Here is a 25,799-nt window from a genome sequence, read left to right as displayed (position 1 = left end):
GCAGACTTGACGAAAACAACCGCCAAACAAGGAGGTGCCCACCATGGCCTTCGTACTCTTTGTTTTCCTTTCAAACAAGCCACTGAAAAAAAGTTCTTTTTTTATTATCAACAAACTAAAGCTAATAAGATTATAGTTTTGGAAGAGAGTAAAGGAAGGACAAGAAATCGACCAACCTTTAATTCGCCTCAGTTCCTTGCAAAGGGTTATAAAGTCACCCCATTTCATGTGACATCGTCTTATAAACCTAAGTATATGTTCTATCGTGAACATTGAAATTCATTCTAAGTATTCCCCATTTACACCAATTTCTTTGAATATTTGACGATAACTATATCTTCTAAATTTTTGCACTAAATTATTTAAAATATATTTTAAATTAGCACAATATCCATCCTTCAAACATCATTAGCAAAATAAATAAGCATTACATTACTTATTTATTAATCAAAATAAATAAGCACTTAGCGAAATACACTTAGCGAAATGCACTTAGCGAAATGCACTTAGCGAAATGCACTTAGCGAAATGCACTTAACGAAATACACTTATCGAAATGCACTTAGCGAAATGCACTTAGCGAAATACACTTAACAAAATGCACTTAGCGAAACGCTAAGCACTTAGCGAAATGTTAAGCACTTAGCGAAATGCTCAAATATGAAACGGTAAGTCCGTAGCGAAACGGTAAGTCCGTAGCGAAACGCTAAGCAGATCTGAAACGGAAACACATACGATCTAATCAGAGATTTTCTGCAAATATCAACCAATAACAAATAATAAGCTAACGAAATGCTCAAACATGAACCAATATGAACCAAATAACAAATAAGAATCCACAAATATGACCAAATATGAACCAAAACGAAATATGAAAAGATTTTTGAAATGAAGAAAATGTAAACATGAACAAAAGTCGAATTAGATTTTGAAATGAACATCTTCATCGACCTTCAAATCCTTAGAATCAGAGACCTGCATACACTAAACCCTAGAATCGGAGACATGCATGCAAAATAGATTTAGGGTTAGTTCTATATAGATCTTGTAAATATGTGTAGATAAAAACATAAATGGATTAGGTTAGATCTTGTAAATCTGTATAGATCTGTATGAACTAAACCGGCGCCTGCAACCTCCGTCGCCGTCGTCGCCGCCGGCCGCCGTGAAAGAGAGAACAAGAGAAGAGAGAGAAAGAAAATTAAGGAAATGAAAATATTAAAGTATTTATACTAACCCTAATCCACTTAGCGAAACGCTAAGGGACTTAGCGTTTCGCTACAAGGGCAATATCGTCCAAAAAAAATAAAAAGACCACGAGCGCAAAAAAATTACCAAGCCACCACCAGATCAAATAACCTCATCTTTGAGTTATTTAATCTTCTCCTTTCTACCCACGTGCGTTTTTTGTTCTGAAATAGAAGTTTCGAGACATTTTTAAAATTTTCACTCTCTTACCCCCAATTGGCATGCTAGGTTAACTGTGGACTTGATTTGGCTGATTTTTTTTATTTTTTTATTTTTATTTTTAGTTTATCATTTTTTTTATGATATGGATATGGTATTTTTATTTTCTTAATTATAATTTTATGATACTAATTAAAATGTTTATTTTTAATTTTATTATCAATATAATTTTAATTAATTTATTATTGTTGTATTATTATATTATAATAATTATAATATTCTTAATTATTATATTTAAATAATTAATAAGATTTTAATATAATAAATAAAATTAATATATATATATATATTATTAATTAATGTATAAAAATAAAATACTAAGTATAATATTATTTAATAAGATTATAGGAAATAATAATAATAATTAATATATTACAATAAATTATAATGTTAAAATAACTTTTAAATCTTTGTCATGATATACATAATATATTTAACTTTTCTCAGCAAATAAATAACATTCATATAACCAAATTGACGAAGAGTTGCTTTAATTTGACACGGTAAACCAATGGCGATGATGCAGAGCGGCGTCGCCGCCTCAAAAGTCCTCGTCCTCGTCGCCGGGGCAGGTTCTCTATCTCTCCTCCTTTTATTCTTTCTTTCTTTCTGTCCTTCGATCGATCAAGTTTATTCGTGAAATTTCTTGACTTTTACTGAATCACTTCATTACTCAAAACCTTCAAACGACATACACCTTTGTGGTTCTTTAGTAGCACTGTTGTTGTTGCTGCATATTGTCCTTGTTACTTTATGTGTCTTGGAGATTGCAGCTTCTAGTGTCCCAACCATTGAGCTGTGGGGAGAACAGGTGCTAAGATCCAAGGTTTTTTTCTTCTTTTTTTTTGTTTTTTATCAAAGGTTTATGATGTTCTCCAATTTAGTTTAAACAGCAAAATTTGCTTCCTTTTTAATGAGATTTCAAGGAGTCTGCGTGTCGATATTTTGCTTCCTCTTTGTATGGTTAACAAAATGATTAGCTTGTTAGGAATTGGCAATTTTAATGCGGCTCCGGCTTATTATTTACTCACATCAAACCCTACTTTTGCAACAAACGCAAATTCTGAAACTGCTTCGAAATAGGATAGATACTCAAAGGTCTGGTTATGGGATTTCTGTCATCACCTGTCAACTAAATTTTGCTTTTTTCCGGAAATTATAATTCTTCATTTTCCTCAGACCATATGTTTCTTCACATAATGGATTGGGTTTCTTTGTTTGTATCCCATTAGGACAGTTATCATGTAGAAACTGAAGTTTGCTCTTTGCAGAAAAGGGAACTCTGTCTTTGCCTCATAGCATATTAAATGCAGATGTATTGGTAGACATGGTGTATTTGGATTCTTTACTTTGTTTATTGTTTTGTTCAATATCTTCTGGACTTCTTCTAATTTCTACTTTACCTTACTCTGATAACTTCTCTTGTGTATATTCTTCTAATAGGTCTGACAGGCTCCATTGTCCTGAGGAGCGGACAACTGTCTGATCTAATTTCTCAGCTCCAAGAGCTAATTAAGGGTGTAAATGAATCTGAAATATCTCCTGAAAAGTTTGATACTAAGCTGCTTGCAGCACAGGTACAATTGTTATATTTTGTTCTGATCTGACTCATAAACTTAGTGTGAAACCTTTTGGGAGCAAAATTATATATGATGATATTGTATTAGTATTAGAAATTTATTCGAGTTGATTCTTTAAGCTGACCTTTGTTATTATAGATCATCCAAAGGAACATTTTAGAAAAGCTAAAATACTTGAAGCTAGGTGGTCTGACTTATTGGATCCATTGATATTTAATTCTTTGCCTCAATATCAAGTAAATGAAAAGCCTTGTCTGCTGATTTTGAATACAAACTACTTGGTATAAACTTGGTACTTAGGCTTAATATCTTTGAATCATGGAATGGTGCCTATGTTGTTGAAGAAATTTTAAAAACACCAAACCCTTGGTCAATAAAACATTTTTCACGTCATATAGAAAACATTACACATATCTAGCTTAAGACATGCTGGGATGAGGGTATTCTTGCCTTAATTGGTTTCTTTTCCTTCCCTTCTCCGCCCCTTTTCAGATACGTGGATAAATTATGAACTATTCATCATTGTTAACCTAGCTAGGTTGTAAGACATTTATCTAGATTAATCAATTTAGTTGCTCTATTCTACTTAAGAATCTATTGATCATTAGGTACGTTTGAAGTGATTTTATCTGATATTGTGCATAATTTCGTTTCTCTATTATGTTTAGATTCAAAATTTGGCCAAAGAGATTAGAGAGTATACTGGATCACGTCCTATAACCATTGTCAATGAAAGCACTTCATCCAATGGTATGTAGATTCTTATATTCATTTTCATTATGACTTGGTCTGGTTTTACTTCTAAAGAGATTATGTTCATTCTGTTTTCAAGCACAGGGACTTTGAGTTCTTACATGCTGCCAGCTGCTGCACTTGGAGCAGCAGGATATTGTTACATGTGGTGGAAGGCAAGATTTATCTTTTGTGTATTTTGAGCCTAATGGCTTGCTATACTGATTGCTGCTATATTGTAATGTTTGTTCCTTCACTTAGCAGGGGTGGTCACTTAATGATGTTATGTTTGTAACCAAGCATAATATGGAAAATGCTGTTGCTACCGTTTCAAAAAAGTTGGAACATGTATCTGAAGCTTTGAATGTAAGTAGTAGTCACATGTAAAACTTCACATAACTACTCAATTGCATAGGTAATTTGCCTACTATTCTTACAGATTTTCATTCATGCAGTCAACAAGGAAGCATTTGAGCAAGAAGTTAGAGAACTTGGATTGGAAGCTTGATGAGCAGATGGAAACATCTAGGCTTATTGCAAATGATGTAGGGAACACGTTTTGGTTCAGATTCTGTTCAATAATCTCTTACTGACAAACATCCTTTCTTTAATACCTTAGGCTAAGCATTGTGGTCTTATGAAAGCATTTGTCATCAAGTGAAACTGAAAATTTTGAATTAGAACTCTCAAATATTCGTGTTTCTAATCCCCATTTGGAAACACTTGTGTTTTTGTATTTGGAAACATTTTCAGATACAAAAACTAAAACAAATTTATATTATGACTAAATTTTGTTTCCAAACGTTTCTTTATTTACAAACTTTTTCAGATGCATAAACAGAAACAAAAGTGCTTCCAAATGGGGCCTTTTTCCTTTAGATGGTCTGTGGTTAGTAGATGTTACTTTTGGTATCAATAAATCTTCATGTCCCCATTTAGAAGTGCTGGTTATCTCCTTAAGGATTCAAATTTGGAGAAAAGGGATTAAAGTGAAGAAATGTAGCTCCTACCATCCTTGGCAAAATATCTTCATCCACTTCTTGCTTTCCTATATTAGCATGTTTAATCCCCATCATAACTGGAGAAAGGTGAAAAGAGTTGGGTTTTCATTTGGAGCTAGGGTGTGGCAAGCGAGAAGGTGTTCAGGGCTTGGATATGGTTTGAAGCTTGAATTTACATTTTGTGTCAATAATTGGGGTGACAGCATCTATGCCTATTGAAGCTTTTCTTTGTATCTAAAATTGAATAGAATAGATATCATAAATAGGTTTACCAATCATTTGCATTGCAGTCATTAGTTCAATGACATATTTCATTGTCAAATTTTGGAATTTTTCTTCTATACAGGTAACTGAAGTGAGGACCAATCTTAATCAAATTGGATATGACATTGAATCGATACAACAGTTGGTATTTGGTTTGGTGCGTATAAGTGGTTTTAACCAATAACTCAAATTTACCTCATATTTTTATATAGTCTTGGATTGTTCATTAATATTAGCTTTTGTTGATTAATTCAAAATCATAACTAAATTGAATTTGAGAGATACTTGCATAGAGTAAATGGAGTCATTGCTGTGGGATTAGTCACTCACTGTATTGCTTTTGTTCAACTCAACAGGAAGGGAAGCTTGAAAATTTAGAAAGCAAGCAGGTTAGAATTCTTAGTTGTTTTTAGAGCAATTAATGATTCTTTACCCACTTTCAGTGTTTTATTGTTCATCTCTTTGTTTTTTTTATGCATTACAGGATGTAACAAATACTGGATTGTGGTATCTTTGCCAAGTAGCTGGAGGGACGAAGAATGAGATAGATGCTAAGCCTTTACAGGTTTGTACTGTATTTTCAACACTTTTGTTCCTTGCTTCTGAAAAAAATTGGTTTCCTTCTTAAACTCATATAAACAAGATCCATCAGTTTCATCTTATACATGTGCTCGCCATTAACATGCTTAAGTTAGAATGCTGGCAGGATACTCTTTTCTTATACATGTTTCTTTCCACATTAGATTAAACTGGCTTGGTCCAGCAAACATCTTTTAGAGTGTACTGTATCAGGTTTTCCTATCACATCTTTTTTTTTCTAAACGAAATATTCTCCATCACTTCTTCTTGTCTTTTTTTTTTCGCGAAAAGAATGGAACCTTTTATTAAACAAAGAAAATATACAATTGTTATGCTAGCAAGCGTATCCTGAGTTGTGTTGACTACTTTGCTACAGATTTCACTTTAAGTAATAACTAAATCTTCAATCAATCTCTTCTAGTCATAGATCTTTTCCTTCAAGATATTGTAGACACAAGCAGCAAATGAACATTTGTATAAAATTGTTACAAGTTTTCTACCTTTGTACGCTTAAACATCCATTCTTTAACAATCTTCTTCTTATCTTCTAACAATACTCTTCAAAAGGAAAACAAACAAAGGTGTTCATTCCCTTTATCCTTTGGGCTTGAAAACAGTTTTGAGTAATTTTAAAAGGCCTTGCACACATGTAATATTTGTATGATACGCTATGTTTGGATACGCATAATTGGAACTAGCGTCACAATTGTAATGGCAAAGAAGAAATGCTGAAATTACTTACAAAATTCAATTCCATTGGAACTATAATTCCAATTCCAAACTTGTATTTGAAGTCATCAAACAAACAAAAGATTTAAGAGTTGAACCCTCAATTGTAATTCCGCCATAACCAAACATAGTGTTGTCTTGTTTTTCCCTGGTGGTATTCTAGTTACCTTACATCTTTTTTTCTTTTGATCCTGAAGGATGTTGGAACTAAGTTGTTGCCAACCTCTACAAAGGAGGAAAACGCGGTAAAGGTATGTATGAGCAGCTTGAATGTGTTGTTTCCGCTTTTGTAGATTGTGTTTGTTTAATGACGACTCACTTTTTAACAAATTGGCTCATCATTTTTAGGGACTTCAATTCCTTGTTGACTCTGACAAGCAGAAACCGGACATAAATAGTAGTACGAAGGTTAACATCGGTAATGGTCCTCTTTTGCGTACAAGATTTCATCGTCCCTACCCAATTGGAGTGTCTTTACCACCCGATGGATTGGGTGGTTTCTGATAAAGCCGACACTGAAACAGTTATGGTAATATGATTCTTACACAAGGGCTCTTGTGCGATTTGATAATTCTTTTTCTTCTATTTTGTGGGAAATCAAATATGTTTGATGACAATCCCTTTGATTGTACAAAAATATATACGAAATTTGCTGACTAGAAAATGTGTTACATATGTTATTATCGATTTGATTGACATATTGAAGGGACTTGATGTGCCTATATATATAATATTCAGTTTTATTTAAGGGTTAGTTTGATTCAGCCTATTCGGTCTAGCTTTCCCTATCGCTCTGCTAGTAGCAATTTGATAGCGCAGATCTTATTGACAGTATTTCGTTTAGCAGCTAATTCCCAAACCATTTCAACTAGGGGTGGATTTATGTAGAGGCTGTATTTCAAAATAATGATAGTCATGTATTAATTGTCTAGTGATTTTATTTTATGATAAATTTTATGCATTTTTTCCCAGTCTCTAAATACATTTTTTATTTATCTCTTACACTAAGTTCAAACCGTCTAAAATTTTCATGCATTAAGCTCAATCCTTCTTGTGAAGACTCATAGTAGTTGAGCATAAGAATTCATATACTTGCGTCATTAGTTCATGTCTTTACACTCGGACAATTTAAAAAATAAGTTAAAATCCCATAACTTTAATTTCTGTCTTGGTCACACTAAAGAATGTAAACATAAATTATATGATTTATACATTATTGCATGCTACAACTACTCATCAAAATGAAACATGGTATTTTGATGAAAAGAATGCAAAAAGAAAGAACTCTTAACTTAAAACTTGAACAAAACTTTTCCTACTATATATATATTGGCATAATTAATTAAGATGAAAGAACACTTTAACCAAATCCCTTGATCTTGAAAGAAATCAATGAATCTTTTGTAAAACTATCCATCCATGCCATTCATTCTGCTGGTGGTTCCTCATCATTAGGAGGAGGATCTTCATTCTCTACACTAGCTGGGACTGTCTCCTCTTCGGCATCTGCTTCGACTGAAGAAGAAGGTATTGGTTCTGGGTCTGCCCCTTTGTTCAGCAGGCTCCAGTACATAATGCTTGCTGCTAAAGTTAGAATCATCTTCTGGTTCACCTGTTCAAGATAATTACAATAATGCACTCTTCATCATTTTTACCATCCTGGGCCACAAGTAGAATCCTAGTGTTTTTACCTCCATTATGTCTTCAGGCAACAAGAAAACAGAGCAACCGAGCTTTCGAGCCACACTTATTATGTATGTTGCGTTTAGCTTCTTGTCCTCGTCTGAAGTTTTACCATGAACAAAAACTTGTATCAGCCCAGAAATGCATTGCTGAGTTAAAGAGCTTTGGAACTTTTATTTTTTGTGTTTTAGTGGGTATTATGAAAAAATAGTTTATACCATCCTCCCCTTTGGTAATAACTGTCCAGTTGACAACCCTTGGCTCCACAGCAGTGAGAAGCTCTAGAAAGAAAATTCCATTGGAAAGACTCTTGTCCTACGAAAAATATTAAACAGAAATCAGTGATGCAAACTGAAATGTTATTGAAGAGTGTCAGGAAATCGGTCTTCACCTTAAAACTTTCCATTTGAGTTTTTCTGCCTGAACGCTTCACTTTGTTGTTTGCCCAGAGGATAATGTCGGTATCTGTTATCTCCTTTCCTTGAGAGAATGACCTCAAATTCTTCAACAGTCGGAGAACCATAAACCTCATCAACTGCCACAAAAAAGCTTAGAACAAAGTGCACAACAACACATCAGATGATTTCAAATATACCATATTAGGAAATTATAGGCAATGAGGTGTACTACTAACCTACTATGAGCTTCTTATTGCCTTGAACTATATCATTCCCAGCTACATTTACAAGAGACAGATTTAAATCTTTTCCAATATTTATAACTTGATTGCAGTTCTCAACTTTTCTGAAAGGCATCTTGATAGGCGGTTTCGATGCTTGCTTCCATATGACTGTACCTGGGGAAATTTTGTCAAGAACTTCCAATAGCACCCATCTGCAATCCAATGCGGACTGACAGTCAAGTCATGAAAATACAGTGAACACACACATAAAACGTTCTCACCCGTTCCTGACATCCTCAAACAAATTATTGACGTAAGATTCAATTCCAAGGCTGTTAATCCACAGCCGAAAAACTCTTTCTTCCCTTGATGTTTGATCATCATCCATGATCATCTCAGCGAAAGGACTACTCTTTTCAGTATCAACTGACAACCCATTCCTGAAATCGAATGTATACTATGTAAACAACACCAAAACTAATTTAAAGAAATATAAATAAAGAGAAGGGTCATAGGATCACCTCTGCTCGAATATTTGTGCAACAAATGCAAGATTTAGATTTGTAGAACCCTCAACAATGTCCTTGGAGGATATATATCTCTTGCAATTCAGTTTATCTGCCTGAGCAAGTACCATATCTGCTCTTTGTGAAGGATCCTTCACTTCCATCATACCAGCATTTCCAAGTTCCGGGGCAAGAACATTAAGCAGATGCACATAAGCTTCACCATCCTGCAGATGCATATCATCATAGGTAAACAAAAAATCTATATTATAAGACAGAAGATGATAGATTAATTTCAAAGAGAAGATGTTGAACATTTTTTTTACCTTCAGATCAGATGAAAAATTTGTAACCTCTTTTTCGTATCCTGCTTTCTTCAGCTGGAAATTCATCCACTTCAGCAGAACCTTTTCAGGAGGCAATGCCATGAGTTCTTCCATGTCCTGTAGATTAAATTAGTTATCTCTAAACCGAACATCAAGCATTGAGGGGGGAATAAAATTGACATCTTTTGACCTTGCTGTCATCGACCAATGCCACCAGCTGAGGTGTTTTTCTCAAGTTGAGGGTAGCCAACATTTGAATCTGGAAATAACCATAAAATAATTAATGATGAACTTTGAAGGCCTCAAATCTAATGTTTATACATGAATGTGTATAATTGAACACACAAAACTACCTTAATAATTTGAGAAATGATCCCCATTACAAGATGAGTCTGCATTGACAAACCAAAAGCACAGTATATTGGGCAAGCTTAGAGATAGCAATAGAAATTTAACAATAATAATGGTTTAACCTACTCTTCCTTCAATAATGTCTTGCGTGCCAATATTGACAACAGTACATCCTATAGCCTTAGCAGAATTGAGGCAAAGTGTATGATTCTCATTCCTCTCCCATGGATTAAGGACCTTTTTAGTATTAATTGCTCGTTCATCTATTGTGCCAGGAACTGCTATATTGATGAGCTTACTGCACAAAATAATGTAGTAAGTAGACAAAAAAAATAATAATAACAGTTATCCAGATTAGAAAATGTTCAAAGTGGATGTTTATTATAAATATTACCAGAGAAGAACTCCATCGCTTGCAAGATCAAATAAAGAATTATCAGCAGGATTCAATGGAAGAAATTCCTTCAAGAAGGGATCTTCTCCAAGGAAGTTGTTAATATGGGCAACATAAGAGGCTTTCTCACTTTCACTAATCATGTGGCGATTAGTGGTGGTGGAAGCCTTTAGAAATGAAGTTGAACCTTTTAATTTTGGTCCACCCAATTTACTCGATGCTCTAGATTTCAACTTTACATATATCTGCACAAATGCATAATCACATATGAAGATCTGTATTCTGTTGTAGTAGTAGTATTCATTAATCTAGGTTCACCTACCTGAAGGAAGGATTCAAAATCAACTTCTTGGCTGAGATCAGGAGAGGTTTCAAGAAAGATACTCTTAACCTGATCCTCATTAAACACTTCATTTACGCCTTTTAGAGTCACCACCATTGGAGGTAAGTCTCCTAATGTGGCTTTACCAGATTGATTCCTACATGACAGAAACTGTAACAAGAAAATGAAGCCAATTTTAGTTTTTTATCATTCCTGGTTTGGTTACATATTAAAACAATACTACATACTTTGGACTTGAGGGTTCGGAGTTCGACTTGCGTAAACTGGCTTTGAAGGAATGGATCAGAAACAACGACACCTTGAAAACCAGACATTTTGGATTGTATATGCACAACCACCACCTCTGGATCAATTACATTTCAGAATTTTGGATACAGAGTTAGAAATGCATTTGATTTGTGGGTTCTCAATCAAAAACAACAACAACAACAACAACAACAACAACAACAACAAAACATAGAGGAATTTAAAACTGAGAAAAGAAGATGAAAGAGATCAATGAATTTGCTTACAAAAGGTTCAGATTGAAGAGCCTTGTTGTTCTTCTACCGAGGTATGAGCTTGTTTTGGGGGCAACCATGCATCTCTCACGAGGTTGTGAAGGGAAAACAAAGAAGAAGAAAAAAAACTATGACAGGATGAAGAGAGCTTCCGTAGAGGGAAGAGAGAGAGTGGAGGGAGAGAGAAAACCGTACTGCCTTAAGGACCCGCGAAATACTCAAACAGGAGAAAGGAAAGGTTGTTTATTTCCATATTCAACCGATTCCTATTTTCTTTTTCTTCGACTAAAACATAATTTAGTAAATGGTTATATATATTTTGCTTGTATATATATAATTAATTTTATTTTATTTATTCAAAATTTTATCTAAAATTTCTTTATTTTGATAGAATGTTATTGATGGTGAAATTCTAACAGGTGATATGTGCATGAAAAAATGTTATATTATAGTCAATTGGATGTGTCACAAAGAGATTAAATCGACAACTCACTTATTTTTGCATTGTCAATGCATAACTAGTATTTGAAGTTTTGTTCGGAGTATTACTTAGATTCATTTGGTGATACCCGAATCTTTAGGTAGTTGTTAGAAACTTTGGATTGATACGTCTGATACAATGTTGATGCATTATGTTTAACACAAAATTAACAACAAAAATGATTGGTTAAGTCATTTAAAAAAAAACTATTAGAACATCTTCAACTTAAAAAAAACTTATTCTCAAACTCAAAATGCATTAACATTAATTTATCTTCACTCTCAAAAACTCATTTTCAAATTTAAAAAATATTCTCGTAATATTCTTTTTTATACTAACTTTTTAATGTTTTCAATAATATATATATATTTATCAACTTTACAAATTTAACTCAACAAAATTATTTTGGTTATTTTTTAAGTTTATTTATTAATGTTGTTCATTATTAAAAATTTATAATATATAAAAATAAGTATGAATAAAAAATATAGAATAATAATAAAAATTAAGCATATAAATAAATTATATAAAAAAATAAATATATAAAATTAACAAATGTCACAAGTTAGAGGACTAATTTATTTTTGTAATTTTTTTTAGTATTTGAATAGTAAGGGCATTTATAGTCTAATTCTAAAATGTGTTCTATCTTTATTATTAAGATAAATAATATAAAAATTGTAAAAAAAATGCTTTATCAAATTCTCTATCTTTATAATTTTTTAGGGACGATTACTATAGCATCCTTAAATAATAAAATAATATATTTTCTCTTTCATGGCTAATCATCCCGCCATTTCTCTTTTCATTTCTAACAATCCCGCAATTGTTTTTCTCCGCCATTTTTTTTTCTTTTGTTGCTATTTTTCCTAGATCTCTCCTATTTTTCTTAGATTAATAATATATTTTCTCCCATTTTTATCATGGATATTTCTCCAATTATACGAATGGCGGGAGGAGGAGAATTTTCTTTTAAAGTGAAAGTAGCTATTTCCTTATGGGAATGTGTTCTTATATATATTTTAGGTTCTTAAGGTGGTTGAGAAGTTATGAATAAATATTTAAGGGTTATAAATAAATTAAGTGGTTAAGAAGTTGTTTGTTTTAATGAATATTTAAATATATATGAATAAGTAATTAAGTGGTTGAAAAGTTGGTTGTTTTAATGAATATTTAAATGATATATGGATAAAGATAAGGAAGCTGATGTAGAATAATTTATATTTTGATTCTCTAAAATAGGGATATTATTATTTTATATTATTTTTAGGGATACAAAATAGGGAAGTTGGTACAAATGCCCTAAGACCATCTTCAACCCACAAACTCATTTTTAAATCCAAAATGCAGTAAACTCACATTAAATAGTAATTCATCTCCAACCCAAAAATCTAGAATATTATTTTTTTACACTAACTTTTTAACCTTATTAATATTATATATATATTTATCAATTTTACATATTAAACTCCAATCTTTTCTCATTTATTTAATAAAATTAATTAATGTTAATTATATATCAATAATTCATACACAACAAAAATAAAATAAATTATATAAATAAGATTAATATATAAATAAATTATATAAAAAAATAAAAATAACTCAGTTTGTAAATATTAAAATACACTAATGACTATATATAAAATTGAATATATGCGTTTCAAGGAGACAAGATCAAAAATCTAAAATGAGTTTGCGTGTGTAGTTATGTTGGAGACAGTCTAATTACGCATATTTGCATTTAGAAGTGAGAGAAAATGAGTAAAAACTGGGTTTTGGTTTAAGTGTGGATCAAGGAAGAAAAACTCATTTTGAGGGTTATTTTTAGAGCGGTCAGACTGGGTCAATCTATCCACCAAAACTCATTGTTTGACGGGTCGACGGAGGACTGACCCACCATCCCAACGGACTGAAAATTCCTAACTCAAGGTAGGTTGCGGGTCAGCCGCGAGTTGTCTCACTTCAAATAAAATATAAATAAAAATTATTAATAATTCTAGAAAATAATAATTCAAAAACATGATCAAATAGTCATAATACACACTAAACAAGAGTTTTGTCTATCGTTACACATTAGTTGACCAAATAGTTTAACAAAGTAACTAAAATTTGAAATTTTCATAAAATAGAAATTACAGTAAAGTCAACATTATTTAAATATATCAATCGAGATATAATCCATGTCAAATCATTCTCTTTCATCGCATTTCTCTTCAATGTCTGCATCAGCATCCTCTAAAACATTTTATCATTGTTTGGACAATATTGATGTAACTATTATGTTGTCTTCTTGATTTTTATCTACATATGAAATACAAAAAAATGAAGGTAGTTAAAAATTCAAATCAAAATAAACTAATATACGAAGTCACAAGTCACAAATATTGTAAAAAAAGGAAATGGCGCATAACCGAGATTCTAAGAAAAGAAAATAGCGATGATTTGGTAGTGTGGTGGTTGGGCCTACCCACCTTATTTGTTCCATGATCTATGGGTCTACTGGAGCTACCCACTTCGATCAATTAGCTAAGATTTTGACCGGATACGAAATCATTGGTACTCGATCTAGTGATATTTTTATGGGGAAGTCAAGAACATAATTAAAAAATTATAAATAAAATTACCGATAGAATATCAATGTAACCAATTGCGAGTACAAATAAGAGAGTTTTCACATTTTCAGAAAGAGTGACACTTCAAAGTAGTTATAGGAATAGCCAAAACATCACATGTCATAAGTGAAAAGATTGGGTACCGATTCTTCCAATACTCCAACCCAAGATTGGGATCCGAGCGGGGCGTGTAGATCCACTTTCAAATGGGTTGCTAATATTTTAACCAAACCCGTTTAAATTGTTTGGCAGGACGAACTAACCCAATTGGCCTAACCCAAAAATTGACGGTTCTAGTGATTTTACATGTAGGTTGGAGATGCTCTTATAATATATAAATTTGGTTCAATATAATTTCAATAATTTTGACATACAAGCATTATAAGAATATAGTAATTAAACTTAAACAACCAAAATCCCCAATATAGTAATTACAACAATAAAGAAGTAATTCAAGAAATCAAGAATCATAATCATCAACAACAATAATAAGAAAAATATGAGATCCAAAAATCTGAAGCAATAAAAACCAATAAATCAATCTCCACCAACTTACCAAAATATAAGATAAGTTTCATTAAATGAATACAAACCCTCCTTCATTCCTTTAATTCATTCCTCACAACAAGATGGCCAAGATCAACCAAGTCCAAGCTCCTAGACCCAAAACCCTGTCTGATAATGCTGACGACTTCTTCGTCGATTTGGGCAATGACGACGACCCATGTTCTTCCCCAACCGGAGAGTCTGCAGCTGGCGCCACCTCACTAACCGGAGCTGGAGCCGGGGCTGCTGTAGGGGGAATGTCCGTCCCAAAAATAGCCTCTGGAAGAAGAACCTTATCCACCTCGTAAACCCCAATTGGGTCGGTTGAAAGAACACTGCTGCTGATCTTTGTTTTTGCCCATCCCGAGCTCAAGTGTACTGTGCCAAAAACGGAAGTTATGTTCAATGTGTAGCCCCCGCCGGCAAATGTCACCGCAGGACCTGATTCGCTGAGATTCTTGAAATCGGCGAGACTATAGAAATGAGGCAGGGCGTGGAATAGGCAGATTGACTTGATCTGTTCATTGGTGAGATTGGATAGAGATGGGGTTTTTAGGGAAGAGAAAGCACTGTCTTTTGGGACAAAGATGGTGATTCCTTCGTCTGTGTTGTTGGCTTGGTTTTGGAATGTATCGATTACTTTTGTTGAGATGAGGTAGTTTAAGAAAGTGTGGAATGGACCGGCCACGGTCAGCAAATCGGTCAGGTTTACATAATGAGGTGCCGGAGCTGGGGCCGGAGTTAGGATTATCGGAGCTGGGGGTGACGAAGCAGTCTTAGCCAATGATCCAGATGGAGAACACACTAGGATTAGGGTGGTGCAGATGATCATGATCGACATGACCGGAAATTCCATTTTTGTTTCCAATCTAGCTAGATTCCTGCAACAAGCAAAACCCATCATCAAGTTTCTGAAAAGAATTCATCTTCTCAAACATCTAATCCAATCTAAGAAAGAATTCGCCCATTAAAACTATAAATGCTTCAAGATCCAGCAACACAGACATTTACATTAAACAGATCCAAACTCTTGTCTTGCACAGCCAAAGAAGTAAAACTGTGAATTGAAATCTCTGTTTAAGGTTGATTCCGAAAGAGGATAGAAAGTTAAGAAAACCCAAGTAATAAAATCATATCAAACTTGATTATACAAAAAAACCCTAACCGTGGAAGCATCTAAAAGAGGGAAAATGGAGTAGAGATCTTCAATGTAGTACTAAATCTAGTGGAAAGAAGAAGATCGATCTAGATGAACCCATTTGAAAACAATAGCTTAATTACATGAAAATGTCATTCTTTATTCATATCAAAGAGATTCATTCATGCAGAGAGAGAAAAGGAAAAAGAAGAACACCGACCTGGGGAAGAGGAAGAAACCAGAGAGAAGACAGGAGTGGGGCAAGGCAAGAGTGAGAATGCATCATAGAGCATGTGAAAGCCATTTATATACCCCCATTTGGAAAGGAAAGTGTCATTACAATTTATGTTTATTCAATTACATCTTTGCTTATTCTATAAAATATATGTTAAATTATTTTTGTTTTAAAATTATATTAAAAAAATATATAAAAGTAAAATAAAAGTTATGTCATTGTTGACCAATTTATTCTTAAAAGATAAAAAAAATATTAAAATATTAAATTTAAAGTAGATGGTATATGAAGTCATTCTAGTTACCTACCAATATTAAATATTTGATAATGGAAAGAGTATAAAATTTAATTTGATTTAACTAATAATTTAAATTACATTTTAACGAATAAATTATTGTCAATAAATAAAATCAACATGCATCTAAATAACTTTTAAAAAAATTATAGCTATGTTGTTTTAGTTTTTCATTTAAATTGGATGTTGGATGGATTATTAATGAGAATCTAATTCATCATATTTGATCTACACTACCTTTTGTTTTAATTATAAATTTGATTTTAATATATAAAATTATAACTGGATTATGATTCAATTTATATAAATTCCTAATTTTATTTGATATGAAAGTACATTAATTAAAACTAAAATTTAATATAATTATTAGAAGAATTCTCTAATTATTTTATATTAAAATAAAAATATTTGATCATTATTAAATAATTAAGTTGACTAAAGACACACTAACTAATTACTAGTTTTTGAAAAGAGTGATACTTTTCATTTATGTAACATCAAACCACCAAATTCAAGTTAATTAAAAAAGCATTCAACTAAAAGAATCATTAATCGTCATTATGAAATATTGGGCTTCCAATTTTAATAAATAAAAAAAGATAACAACCAAAATTAATAATATTTTTTTTTTGCTTTTTCAAAATTTATAATAAAAAGTTATAAGACACAAGGCACACTAATTAGACTTTAGTTGTTGCAATTTTAAAATCATTTATTTATTTTAGTTAGTCTAAGATTAAAATCTTTTGGTGAATTATATATATGGTTGAAAATGAAAAGATGATATTTGAAAAATAAGATAAAGACTGAATATTGACCATTCTTACCCTTCTTGCAAAGGTGTACTAAAATTTCATTCACATAAACCATCTTCGATGTTTCCAATGTATTAGGGTGTTGTAATTGCTTGATAATTGATGACTTTTGTTAATGTTTGTTGTTATGTTTGTTCATATAATTTCTATGATTCATGTAATCTTTGAAGAATATATATATATGGAGTAAATTAACTTTTTCAAATTTCCAAAATCTATTAAGTAAATTTCAAATAAAGTATTATTTTTTAGAGTTATTTTATCTTTAAAGAATATTTATTTATTTTTCTCTTTTATATTCATTAATAATTTTCTCTTTCTTCTTATTACTTAGATTTTCTCTCTATCTTGACGCATTAAATAAAAAAAAAAATTAATTTTTATTATTAAAAAACACTTAATAATTTATCTCTTTAATTTTTATTATTATAAATATTATTTTTTTTTTAAATTATTGTACATGTCACTATAAACGCATTTTAATTGTTTTTTTCTCTCAATAATTTGTTTTCTTTTATTTATTAAAAAAATAATATTTACTTGAGTTAATAATTAATTGTGTTATATTTAATTAAAAGCATTTACTTGAGTTAATGTTATATTTAATTAAAAATGTTTACTTGAGTTAATTTACTATTTTATATTAATAAATTACAAAATCTAATTAAAGAGTATAAAAAAATAAACTTACCAAAAAAATATAGTCTAAAATGTATCATAACATCTACTTTAAAAAAATCAAACAACATAATATAATCATCCCAATAGTAGTTTTCACTAGTCTTCTATTGTAAATATATTCACATCATCCAAAACTTCATATCTACCGGACAAATTAGAAACAATATATAATTTAAAATAAAAATAATATAATTTAATACTAAAAATAATTGTCTAAAACATAATAAATCAAACTTTTTTTCGAGCATGTTTAATTGATTTCTTCACAATTTGTTTAATACTAGATTGTTTTCTTTTTGTTGAATATTTTTAATTAAATATAACACAATTAATTATTATTTATTTTAATTTTATTTATTTTTATTATTGAAAATAAATTTTATTTTTTTAATAAATAAAAGAAAATAAATTATTGAGAGAGAAAAACAATTAAAATGAGTTTATAGTGACATGTACAATAATTTAAAAAAAAAAATTATTTATAATAATAAAAATTAAAAAGATAAATTATTAAGTGTTTTTTTAATAATAAAAATTAATTTTTTTTATTGAATTTAAGATAGAGAGAGAAGAAGAGAGAGAAAATTATTAATAAATATAAAAGAGAAAAATAAGTCTAATCAACACTCTAAGTTGCCCCATTTGCTACAAATTTTTCGCTCACCTGTTATTACTCTTAATTAATTAAGAGAAATGATTAGGTGAGAGAATTTGGTGAGGGAATGACGTTGGCATAATTTTATTCGCTGAAAAAATCAAATAATTTCTCTCTTTTCTCTCTTTCCTCTTACTTTTACATTTTTCACCAAGATGATGCCACGTCATTCCCTCACCAAATTCCCTCACTAAATTCCCTCACTCTATCACTTCTCATTAATTAATTAGGGAATAATGTGAAGATTACATTTTTCCTATGAAAATAAAATTAAATATAATCTAAATTATGACAAAAATTACTACAAATTCAATGTGATATAATAAACGTAAAACAATATAAAAAAACTTTAAGAACGCAAAGCTTCCTTTACTAAGGGAGCTAAAATAACTCCGTCATCGATTTGCGTGTCTACTGAATAAGACTTAATCCTCAAAACTCACTATGAAGTTGTAATACCAAACATAATTAAAACTCCTAACCCCTATTTTATAACCTATTTAAGCAACTTCAAAAAAACAAAACATTCAAATAGAACTAGAAACATTAAGGCAGATGGACAAAAAAACTCATAGATACGATCTAGATTCTCAAAAGAGAGTGACTGAATATGAATTTGAATACTATCTTCCTTATTCGATTTTCACCTCTAACTATGTCTCATATATAGTTGATGACACTATGTAACATCATTTTTTTCATATCTTAATGTGATTTAGCTTTCTTCAACTTTTCTTATGGACGAGTTTGGTTCATATTTCTATGTCATTTTTTTCAAGCGTCTCCCTAATCTCCATTACTTTGTTGGTATTTAAATAGAAACCGACCATTACATCTCTTTGCGGTTTTTGGACAGTAATCCCATGGATTTGCAAATGTTTAACTAACGGGCAATGTTTATGGGAGAATGATTTCAACCAAATCCATTTTCACCGTCGTTGATATTTAGACCTTATCAATTGTCCTGTTTCCAAGATTTGGGTAGCTCCTTGAACATATATAGAATGAGTCTGGCTTAAATACATTATGGATTTTTGAGAAATGTGAATAAAAAATGGTTTATAACGATTAAAATTAGGCACTAATGCATTATATGTCATTATTTGGACAAAATTTTTAGTAATAGAGTGAAATAGGATGAAAAATACTCTATTTTGCAATATTTTTTTTTGTTCGAATTCAACAAACCGCGTTAATAAAGCTCTTGTCAGTTCCATTATTTTGAGTTTAGTGTAAGGTTGGTCCTGATTTATATATTTATATCATGTTCATACTTCCAAACAAAATAAGTATCAAGATATAAAAAAAAATAACATAGAAAGTCATATGGAGATTAGTGCAGTGCCATGATTAGATGCAACTATTAACATGATATAAATAAATAACATTAAAAAGAATTCCAACAATGCATAGAAATAATATGATTAGATGCAAGTATAACATGATATAAATAAATAACATTATTTAAAAAAAAATAAACATTCCAACAACCACCAGATCATAGAAATAATATGATTAAATGCATGAACATGAAATAAATAGATAACATTAAAAAAAATACAACATGAGTTGGTTTAATTAAATAAGTATTTATTTATTTATAAATATAAGTCACTAAAATATATAAAATTGTAAAATTAAAATTATTTATAAATATATAAAATTTAAAAAGTCGAATTGTAAAATTAGGTCTCCTTATTGCGACTAATTGAGATTTCAGACATTTTTTTTTGAAACTTCACAATTTAGGGCTTTCATATTGTTAAAGTTATATCAAATGAAGTTTTGTCTCGACGATTTCAAATGTCGTTCACTTATTGTCTACGTGACATTTATAAATAAAATATCCATATCACTAATTTAATTATCGAGTTTAAGTGAATTAATAATTTAATTACCGAAATTTGATAGTCAAAACTATGAATTCGTTGTAATTTTGTAATTAAATTTGTGTTATGAATCTTTTATTTATTTATTTATAAATATCACGTAGATAATAAATTAACGCGTTTAAAATCGTTAAAATAAAATCTCATTTTATATAACTTTAATAATATTTAGTCATAAGTTATGAAGTTGAAAACAAAGATGTACAAAATTTAATTAACACAATTTAACAATATGGCCCAATTTAAAATAATAATAAATTACTCTAAATCAAGAATAGATATTCATATTATACTTACAACAATCATATTATACTTGCATCTAATCATAGGAAGTCATATGTTTAGGTGCAATGTGAATAATTATAAATAAATAACATTTTTTAATGTTATTTATTTCGCAGTTTGTATCCAAACATTTCAATTACCAATCATTTCACATCGATATAAATCAGGTTTCATAATAGATTCTAAATCACAGTCACTCCTTTGTAATACAAGGGCAAATGATGGGTTGTCTCCACCCCTTCGCAACATATTCTGTAACGACTAACCATAATATACATTTTTTTAATTATTTATCTTCCGTCAAAATTCCTTCATGTTTCACACTCTATCCAAAAAACGAGATATTTGAAGGGAATTTAGAATCATAACTTCTCCCATAGAAAGTCATATGGAGTCATCTTCATATATAAATAATGTGTAACAATGACCATTTTTAAAAGAATCAATTTCTTATCAACATAAGATATTACGCGAAGAAGGCATCACCACCTTACGATCCACTAAGAGTAATATTCTTTTATGTAAGGTTACCTCTTTATCATTAAGTCTTCTCATTTATCTTATTTTACTCGCCAAACTATTCGAACGTTGAACGAACATGTCATTGATCAAAAAAATTATACATATTACAATCGAGGCAAGGGTTGAGAATGCCAAGGCAAGACTTTTGACAATGCATCAAACACTGTCCCAAAAAATGATCGATGAGCCGTAGCCTACCGAGAATCTGTACTCCCACAAAAAGACCTCCACATAGTAGAGATGTGTCTCCGAACACTATAACTACTTGGTCGTAGACTAACTTTGGTGAACCCCATCTAGTACCAACCATGTTCATACTTGCATCTAATCATATTAGCCCATAAACAGGTCTTCTCTGAAGAGAATTTGTTGTACCATTTTGACGAGAGAGCTTTGTTAAATAAATTTAAATCTATGATTCCTAATCTACCTTGATCCTTGAATCTCTTTATTTTAGTCCAACTCACTAAATGATCAAAGGAGGACTCAGAGGATCCCCAAAGAAATTTGCACATAATTTTTTCCATCTCCACTGCCACACTCTTTGGAATAAGAAACAATGACATCATAAAAGTGGGCATGTAGGTCAATGCACTTTTGATGAGGACCATGCGACCCTTTCGAAATCACCTTGCTCTTCCAGATATCTACTTTTCTCTCTATTTTAGAGATAATGGGGTCTCAAGAGCCTTTGGGGCGGACTTTAGCACCAAGAGACATAAGATAAATAGACATAAATGTTCCAATATCAAATCCTAGAATATTTTCTAGAGATGTTTTCCTTATAGTGGAAACAGAGTTCGAGAAAAAAATATTAGACTTACCGATATTTACTCGTAGTTCGGAGTATGCTCCAAACAATCATAAAATATTACGTAGATGTTTGATATTTTTGTGTGTGACATTTATTATGCACAATGTATCGTTAGCAAATAGTAGATGAGAAATGACAAAAGGAGACATCATTGCCCCCACGATCTACTCTTCTGTTAACCAGCTTGTTCCGCGAACTTCAACATTCTAGAAAAAGCTTCAATGATAATGAAGAACAAGAATGGAGACAACAGGTCACCCTGTCTAATATTAGACCCTTTGAACTCTCATTCAAAATCACAGATAATTTAATTGCGTTTCGACCCTATTATAACTTGATTGTCGAAACGCAGAATTTAATCCCAACAATCCACTTATCACCCATTTTTATTCTACCTATGACATCAAGTAAAAATTCATAATTCATAATTCACATGATCATAAGCTTTTTCAATATCCAACTTAATAAAAGCATAATTATCTACTTTTAATTTACCGAGTCAATGCATTCATTTGCGATAAGTGTTGCGTAAAAAAATTAACAACTCTTGATAAAAATCATTTGATTAGTCGAAATCACCGATTCAAAACCCCGAGCAATTCGCCAAATATTTGGATACAATCTTATAGAACGATGACACAAAAGTGATCGGTCTAAAATTTGTATATCAATGATTTCGGGAGCCTCACGTATTAGACAAATTAACGTTGAGTTCCAATTTTTGTAGAAGGATTAAAATAATTAAAACTGTTCAAACGTTTTCAAGATATCGAATTTAAGGAACGGCCACTCTTTTCTTAAAAATATCAATGTAAAGTAATCATTTCTAGGAATTTTATCACTATCGCATCCCATAATTGTCATTCTACTTTCACAAGTGTGAAATTAGCTTCTAAAGCACTCTTCTCCGCCCACTAATACAATCAAAAGACATACAATCCATTTATTAGCTGTTATTTTAATATTTTTATATAATGTTGTTTTGTTATGTTGTTATTACTCCAACTACATTTTATTGTGAGACTTTTATTCATTTATTTTTATGAAATTAAACATGTTTTATAGAACATACACAAGTATTCGTGACTATTGGGATGCAATGTTTTATCCTTAAAAATCCACACAACCAAATGATACAGCTGCAAGAATTTATTGGGGTTGGAACCGGCCAATCATATATATATTCCATTCATTGCACATGTTCAAATTATGAACCTAATTTATTAATTTATTTATATACGAATAATAAATAGTATATTTATATGATTTAAATATCTTGAAACATTTTACTTAAATATTGTTTAATTAGCTCAAATCACGGTTTTTTTTTATAAGAAAAACAAGCCTAGCTAGCTACTTATAATAATGAACTTTGTTATATCTCACTAAACTAATGAATAATAAGAATCATATCATCATTACACCACATGTAGGGTCTCAAGTTACTTATTTTTTAATAACTAATAACTAAGCTTGTTTGGTTAATTAATTACAAGGGTTATCATTAATTTCATAATACATTTACTTATAATTATATGATATGATGATTAAATCTTTTTGGTAAATGGAAGACATGGAATGATTATATATAATTATGGGCAAGACAACCCTCAATAATTAATGTACATGATCTCGTGCTAATCAAACAACTAACATGGGTCGGACCAACACAGCTTGTGCCAGCTTCTAGTAACCGTTTCTAGTCAATTATACAATATCATTCCAGCCAGACCCACTATTTTAATTTTCTTCTTTATATATATATATATATATAAAAAAAAAAAAAAAACTCAATTGCATGCATTTTAATTAAGAAAATTAAGAGCAGGTGGGACAGACAAGCATATAATATTGAAAAATTATAGTTCATTAATTCTAGATAAATCCATCAGATTTGTCTTACAATCTTGGATATTATTACAAATAAATATTAATGTTAGTATAAAATTAATTAAATTAAAAAAACGCCGTGATTTGGATGATTATAATGAGTACTCTTGAGGGAATTGAGTCTGATGATGATCAGCTGCATGCCCTTGTGTTGATTGTTTATTAATATTATGATTATATATTTTTATATAGAATATTTATCCATCTAATGCATATTTGAATTTCTGAGCCTCAGCAGTACAAGCAGGTGGAACTTGAACTCCTGAAAGCTTGGGCGACACGTTTGAGCACGTTGACGTAGCATTTCCGGGTCTTGTTCCAACATAGGACAAGTTGATGTCTCCAAGCTCTACATTTTGGCATGGATGGGTCTTGCTACAGTCAATAATAATCGTTTCCATCGTCGCAGACGTCCCTCGGATGTTCTTGAAGCTCACGTTGCTGATCACCAATTCCGACGAAGACTGCATGCATGCATGGATTGCATGATATGTAACTCTTTATTTGAATTAATGAATTTTCATAAATTAAAAAAAAAATGAATATATACCTTTAAAATGCATTGGTTGCTGGGGCAGTATTCTTGATCAATGATAATTGGATTGCTAACGTTGTTCATCACAATGTCCTCGAAATGCATGTCCGATGCTGATCCTGGACCAGGGGATGTCGGCCAGGATTTGATTCTGACTCCGTTCATGGTTTCGGTGAGTGTGCAATTCTTTACGAAAATTCCTTCAACGGTCTCTTCATCCTTATACTTTGACAAGCTTCCGATACTGATCCCGTGCCCTGGTCCGCAATTCACCCTCTCAATTTTAATCTGGAATGATAGTTATAATCAGTTTCAATTCGAAATAGAAAAGGATATTGGTCATGTTAGTAAGAATTGAAAAAGAAAAACTCGAACCTGCTTGCTTCCGTCGCCTAGAGAAATGCAGTCGTCGCCGGTTCCGATGTTGGTGTCTAGTATGCTCACTCCGTTTGACCGTGCCACGTGAATTCCGTCAGTGTTAACACTATCGCCGGGCGCAACAATATTAACGTTTTGGAATGTCACGTTCATACCTCCCAAAAGAGTCATATGAAAGTTCTTGCTATCCTTGGATGTTATCTCGCGAATAACCGTGTTGGTCACGAAGTTAAAACTTATTTGCTATATTTCCAATCAATTAAACCAATCAAAATTAATATCAAGATCGAGATTATGACCTAGAAAAGGCGATATCAAATATATACGACTTACAAATGGCGACCACTTGCAGTTAAGATTTTTCCCACAATCGTTCAAGCCCCAAGCCATGGAACCCTTACCGTCGAAGGTGCCTGTTCCTGAGACGGTTAGGGCATTGAGATTGTTGAGTTGGATCCACGCCCCCGCTTGGAAATGAGCCGGATCTGCTTGCGCAGAGATGTAGCCTTGGACATGGAGGTTAATTGGGGCCATACATGGTCCCTTAAGAACTATTGCTTCCAAATTATAATTACCGGGTGGTATAATAACTCTGCTTTCGGTTGGAGATTTACAAGCCTCAGTCCAAGCATTCAATAGAGCCTAAATAATTATATATTATTCAACTATTTGTTCCAATAAAATAAAAAAATAAACAAAAGAAGTTGTGTCGCGTGTTATACATACCGGGCTGATATCGCTGCCATCGGCCTTGGCACCATACTTGGTTATGTCATAAATGGTTAGGCCGGCCTCAATGGAATGCGCCAAGAGCATGATCCCGAACAAGATCTGAGTTAAGATACATTGGTTCTTCATCTTGTTATTCCCACTTAGTTATTGATGATATTTTGTTTTGTTTATGTTTATGTTAGGGCTACTTATATGATTAAGTTTGTTTGTTCATGA

The 25,799-nt window shown here is 31.4% G+C and overlaps 4 protein-coding genes across 5 annotated transcripts; 1 reads left to right on the top strand and 3 right to left on the bottom strand.

The window, feature by feature from the left end:
- The first annotated feature begins 1,928 nt into the window (after positions 1–1,928).
- On the top strand, positions 1,929–7,106 carry LOC124925918. Its single transcript, XM_047466053.1, has 11 exons — positions 1,929–2,039; positions 2,911–3,044; positions 3,716–3,797; positions 3,885–3,955; positions 4,044–4,145; positions 4,235–4,324; positions 5,127–5,201; positions 5,401–5,433; positions 5,529–5,609; positions 6,550–6,603; positions 6,701–7,106. The coding sequence occupies exons 1-11, from the start codon at positions 1,979–1,981 to the stop codon at positions 6,854–6,856; spliced, it is 939 nt and encodes a 312-aa protein (XP_047322009.1). The 5' UTR covers positions 1,929–1,978; the 3' UTR covers positions 6,857–7,106.
- Positions 7,107–7,527: 421 nt separating this feature from the next.
- On the bottom strand, positions 7,528–10,923 carry LOC124926050 (fimbrin-5-like). Its single transcript, XM_047466211.1, has 14 exons — positions 10,805–10,923; positions 10,557–10,727; positions 10,235–10,479; positions 9,967–10,138; positions 9,843–9,881; positions 9,680–9,748; positions 9,490–9,606; positions 9,179–9,390; positions 8,939–9,097; positions 8,670–8,869; positions 8,427–8,584; positions 8,254–8,350; positions 8,044–8,135; positions 7,528–7,964 (listed from the first exon to the last, which is right to left on the bottom strand). The coding sequence occupies exons 1-14, from the start codon at positions 10,889–10,891 to the stop codon at positions 7,779–7,781; spliced, it is 2,004 nt and encodes a 667-aa protein (XP_047322167.1). The 5' UTR covers positions 10,892–10,923; the 3' UTR covers positions 7,528–7,778.
- A 3,646-nt stretch (positions 10,924–14,569) lies between these two features.
- LOC124926378 (fasciclin-like arabinogalactan protein 7) lies at positions 14,570–16,164 on the bottom strand. 2 transcript variants are annotated; one of them, XM_047466588.1, is made up of 2 exons: positions 16,078–16,164; positions 14,570–15,600 (listed from the first exon to the last, which is right to left on the bottom strand). In XM_047466588.1, exon 2 carries the CDS (start codon positions 15,573–15,575, stop codon positions 14,793–14,795), a length of 783 nt encoding a protein of 260 aa, XP_047322544.1. In that variant the 5' UTR covers positions 15,576–15,600; positions 16,078–16,164; the 3' UTR covers positions 14,570–14,792. The 2 variants fall into 2 exon arrangements, with proteins under 2 accessions (XP_047322544.1, XP_047322543.1); XM_047466587.1 differs by lacking the exon at positions 16,078–16,164 and adding an exon at positions 15,885–16,013.
- Positions 16,165–24,135: 7,971 nt separating this feature from the next.
- LOC124924846 (exopolygalacturonase-like) lies at positions 24,136–25,706 on the bottom strand. The gene is made up of 5 exons (XM_047464835.1): positions 25,578–25,706; positions 25,185–25,493; positions 24,849–25,094; positions 24,489–24,761; positions 24,136–24,402 (listed from the first exon to the last, which is right to left on the bottom strand). The coding sequence occupies exons 1-5, from the start codon at positions 25,665–25,667 to the stop codon at positions 24,136–24,138; spliced, it is 1,185 nt and encodes a 394-aa protein (XP_047320791.1). The 5' UTR covers positions 25,668–25,706.
- Between the last annotated feature and the right edge of the window lie 93 nt (positions 25,707–25,799).

Source organism: Impatiens glandulifera, chromosome 2 (genome assembly GCF_907164915.1).
Source record: "Impatiens glandulifera chromosome 2, dImpGla2.1, whole genome shotgun sequence".
Taxonomy (NCBI): domain Eukaryota; kingdom Viridiplantae; phylum Streptophyta; class Magnoliopsida; order Ericales; family Balsaminaceae; genus Impatiens; species Impatiens glandulifera.
Note: the sequence above shows the minus strand (reverse complement) of the source record. Positions and strands in the feature narration are given on the sequence as shown.

What these genes read in the sequence shown, in the direction of transcription:
- LOC124925918 (XM_047466053.1), top strand. Translation starts at nt 1,979, where the DNA reads ATGGCGATGATGCAGAGCGGCGTCGCCGCCTCAAAAGTCCTCGTCCTC. An exon ending in CGTCCTCGTCGCCGGGGCAG is followed by an intron (nt 2,040 to 2,910) that starts GTTCTCTATCTC and finishes TTCTTCTAATAG; the next exon opens with GTCTGACAGGCTCCATTGTC. An exon ending in CTAAGCTGCTTGCAGCACAG is followed by an intron (nt 3,045 to 3,715) that starts GTACAATTGTTA and finishes TATTATGTTTAG; the next exon opens with ATTCAAAATTTGGCCAAAGA.
- LOC124924846 (XM_047464835.1), bottom strand. Translation starts at nt 25,667, where the DNA reads ATGCTCTTGGCGCATTCCATTGAGGCCGGCCTAACCATTTATGACATA. An exon ending in ACTGCAAGTGGTCGCCATTT is followed by an intron (nt 25,095 to 25,184) that starts GTAAGTCGTATA and finishes TTGGAAATATAG; the next exon opens with CAAATAAGTTTTAACTTCGT. An exon ending in TAGGCGACGGAAGCAAGCAG is followed by an intron (nt 24,762 to 24,848) that starts GTTCGAGTTTTT and finishes CTATCATTCCAG; the next exon opens with ATTAAAATTGAGAGGGTGAA.
- LOC124926050 (XM_047466211.1), bottom strand. Translation starts at nt 10,891, where the DNA reads ATGTCTGGTTTTCAAGGTGTCGTTGTTTCTGATCCATTCCTTCAAAGC. An exon ending in TCCGAACCCTCAAGTCCAAA is followed by an intron (nt 10,728 to 10,804) that starts GTATGTAGTATT and finishes TTCTTGTTACAG; the next exon opens with TTTCTGTCATGTAGGAATCA. An exon ending in CAATAAGAAGCTCATAGTAG is followed by an intron (nt 8,585 to 8,669) that starts GTTAGTAGTACA and finishes CTTTGTTCTAAG; the next exon opens with CTTTTTTGTGGCAGTTGATG.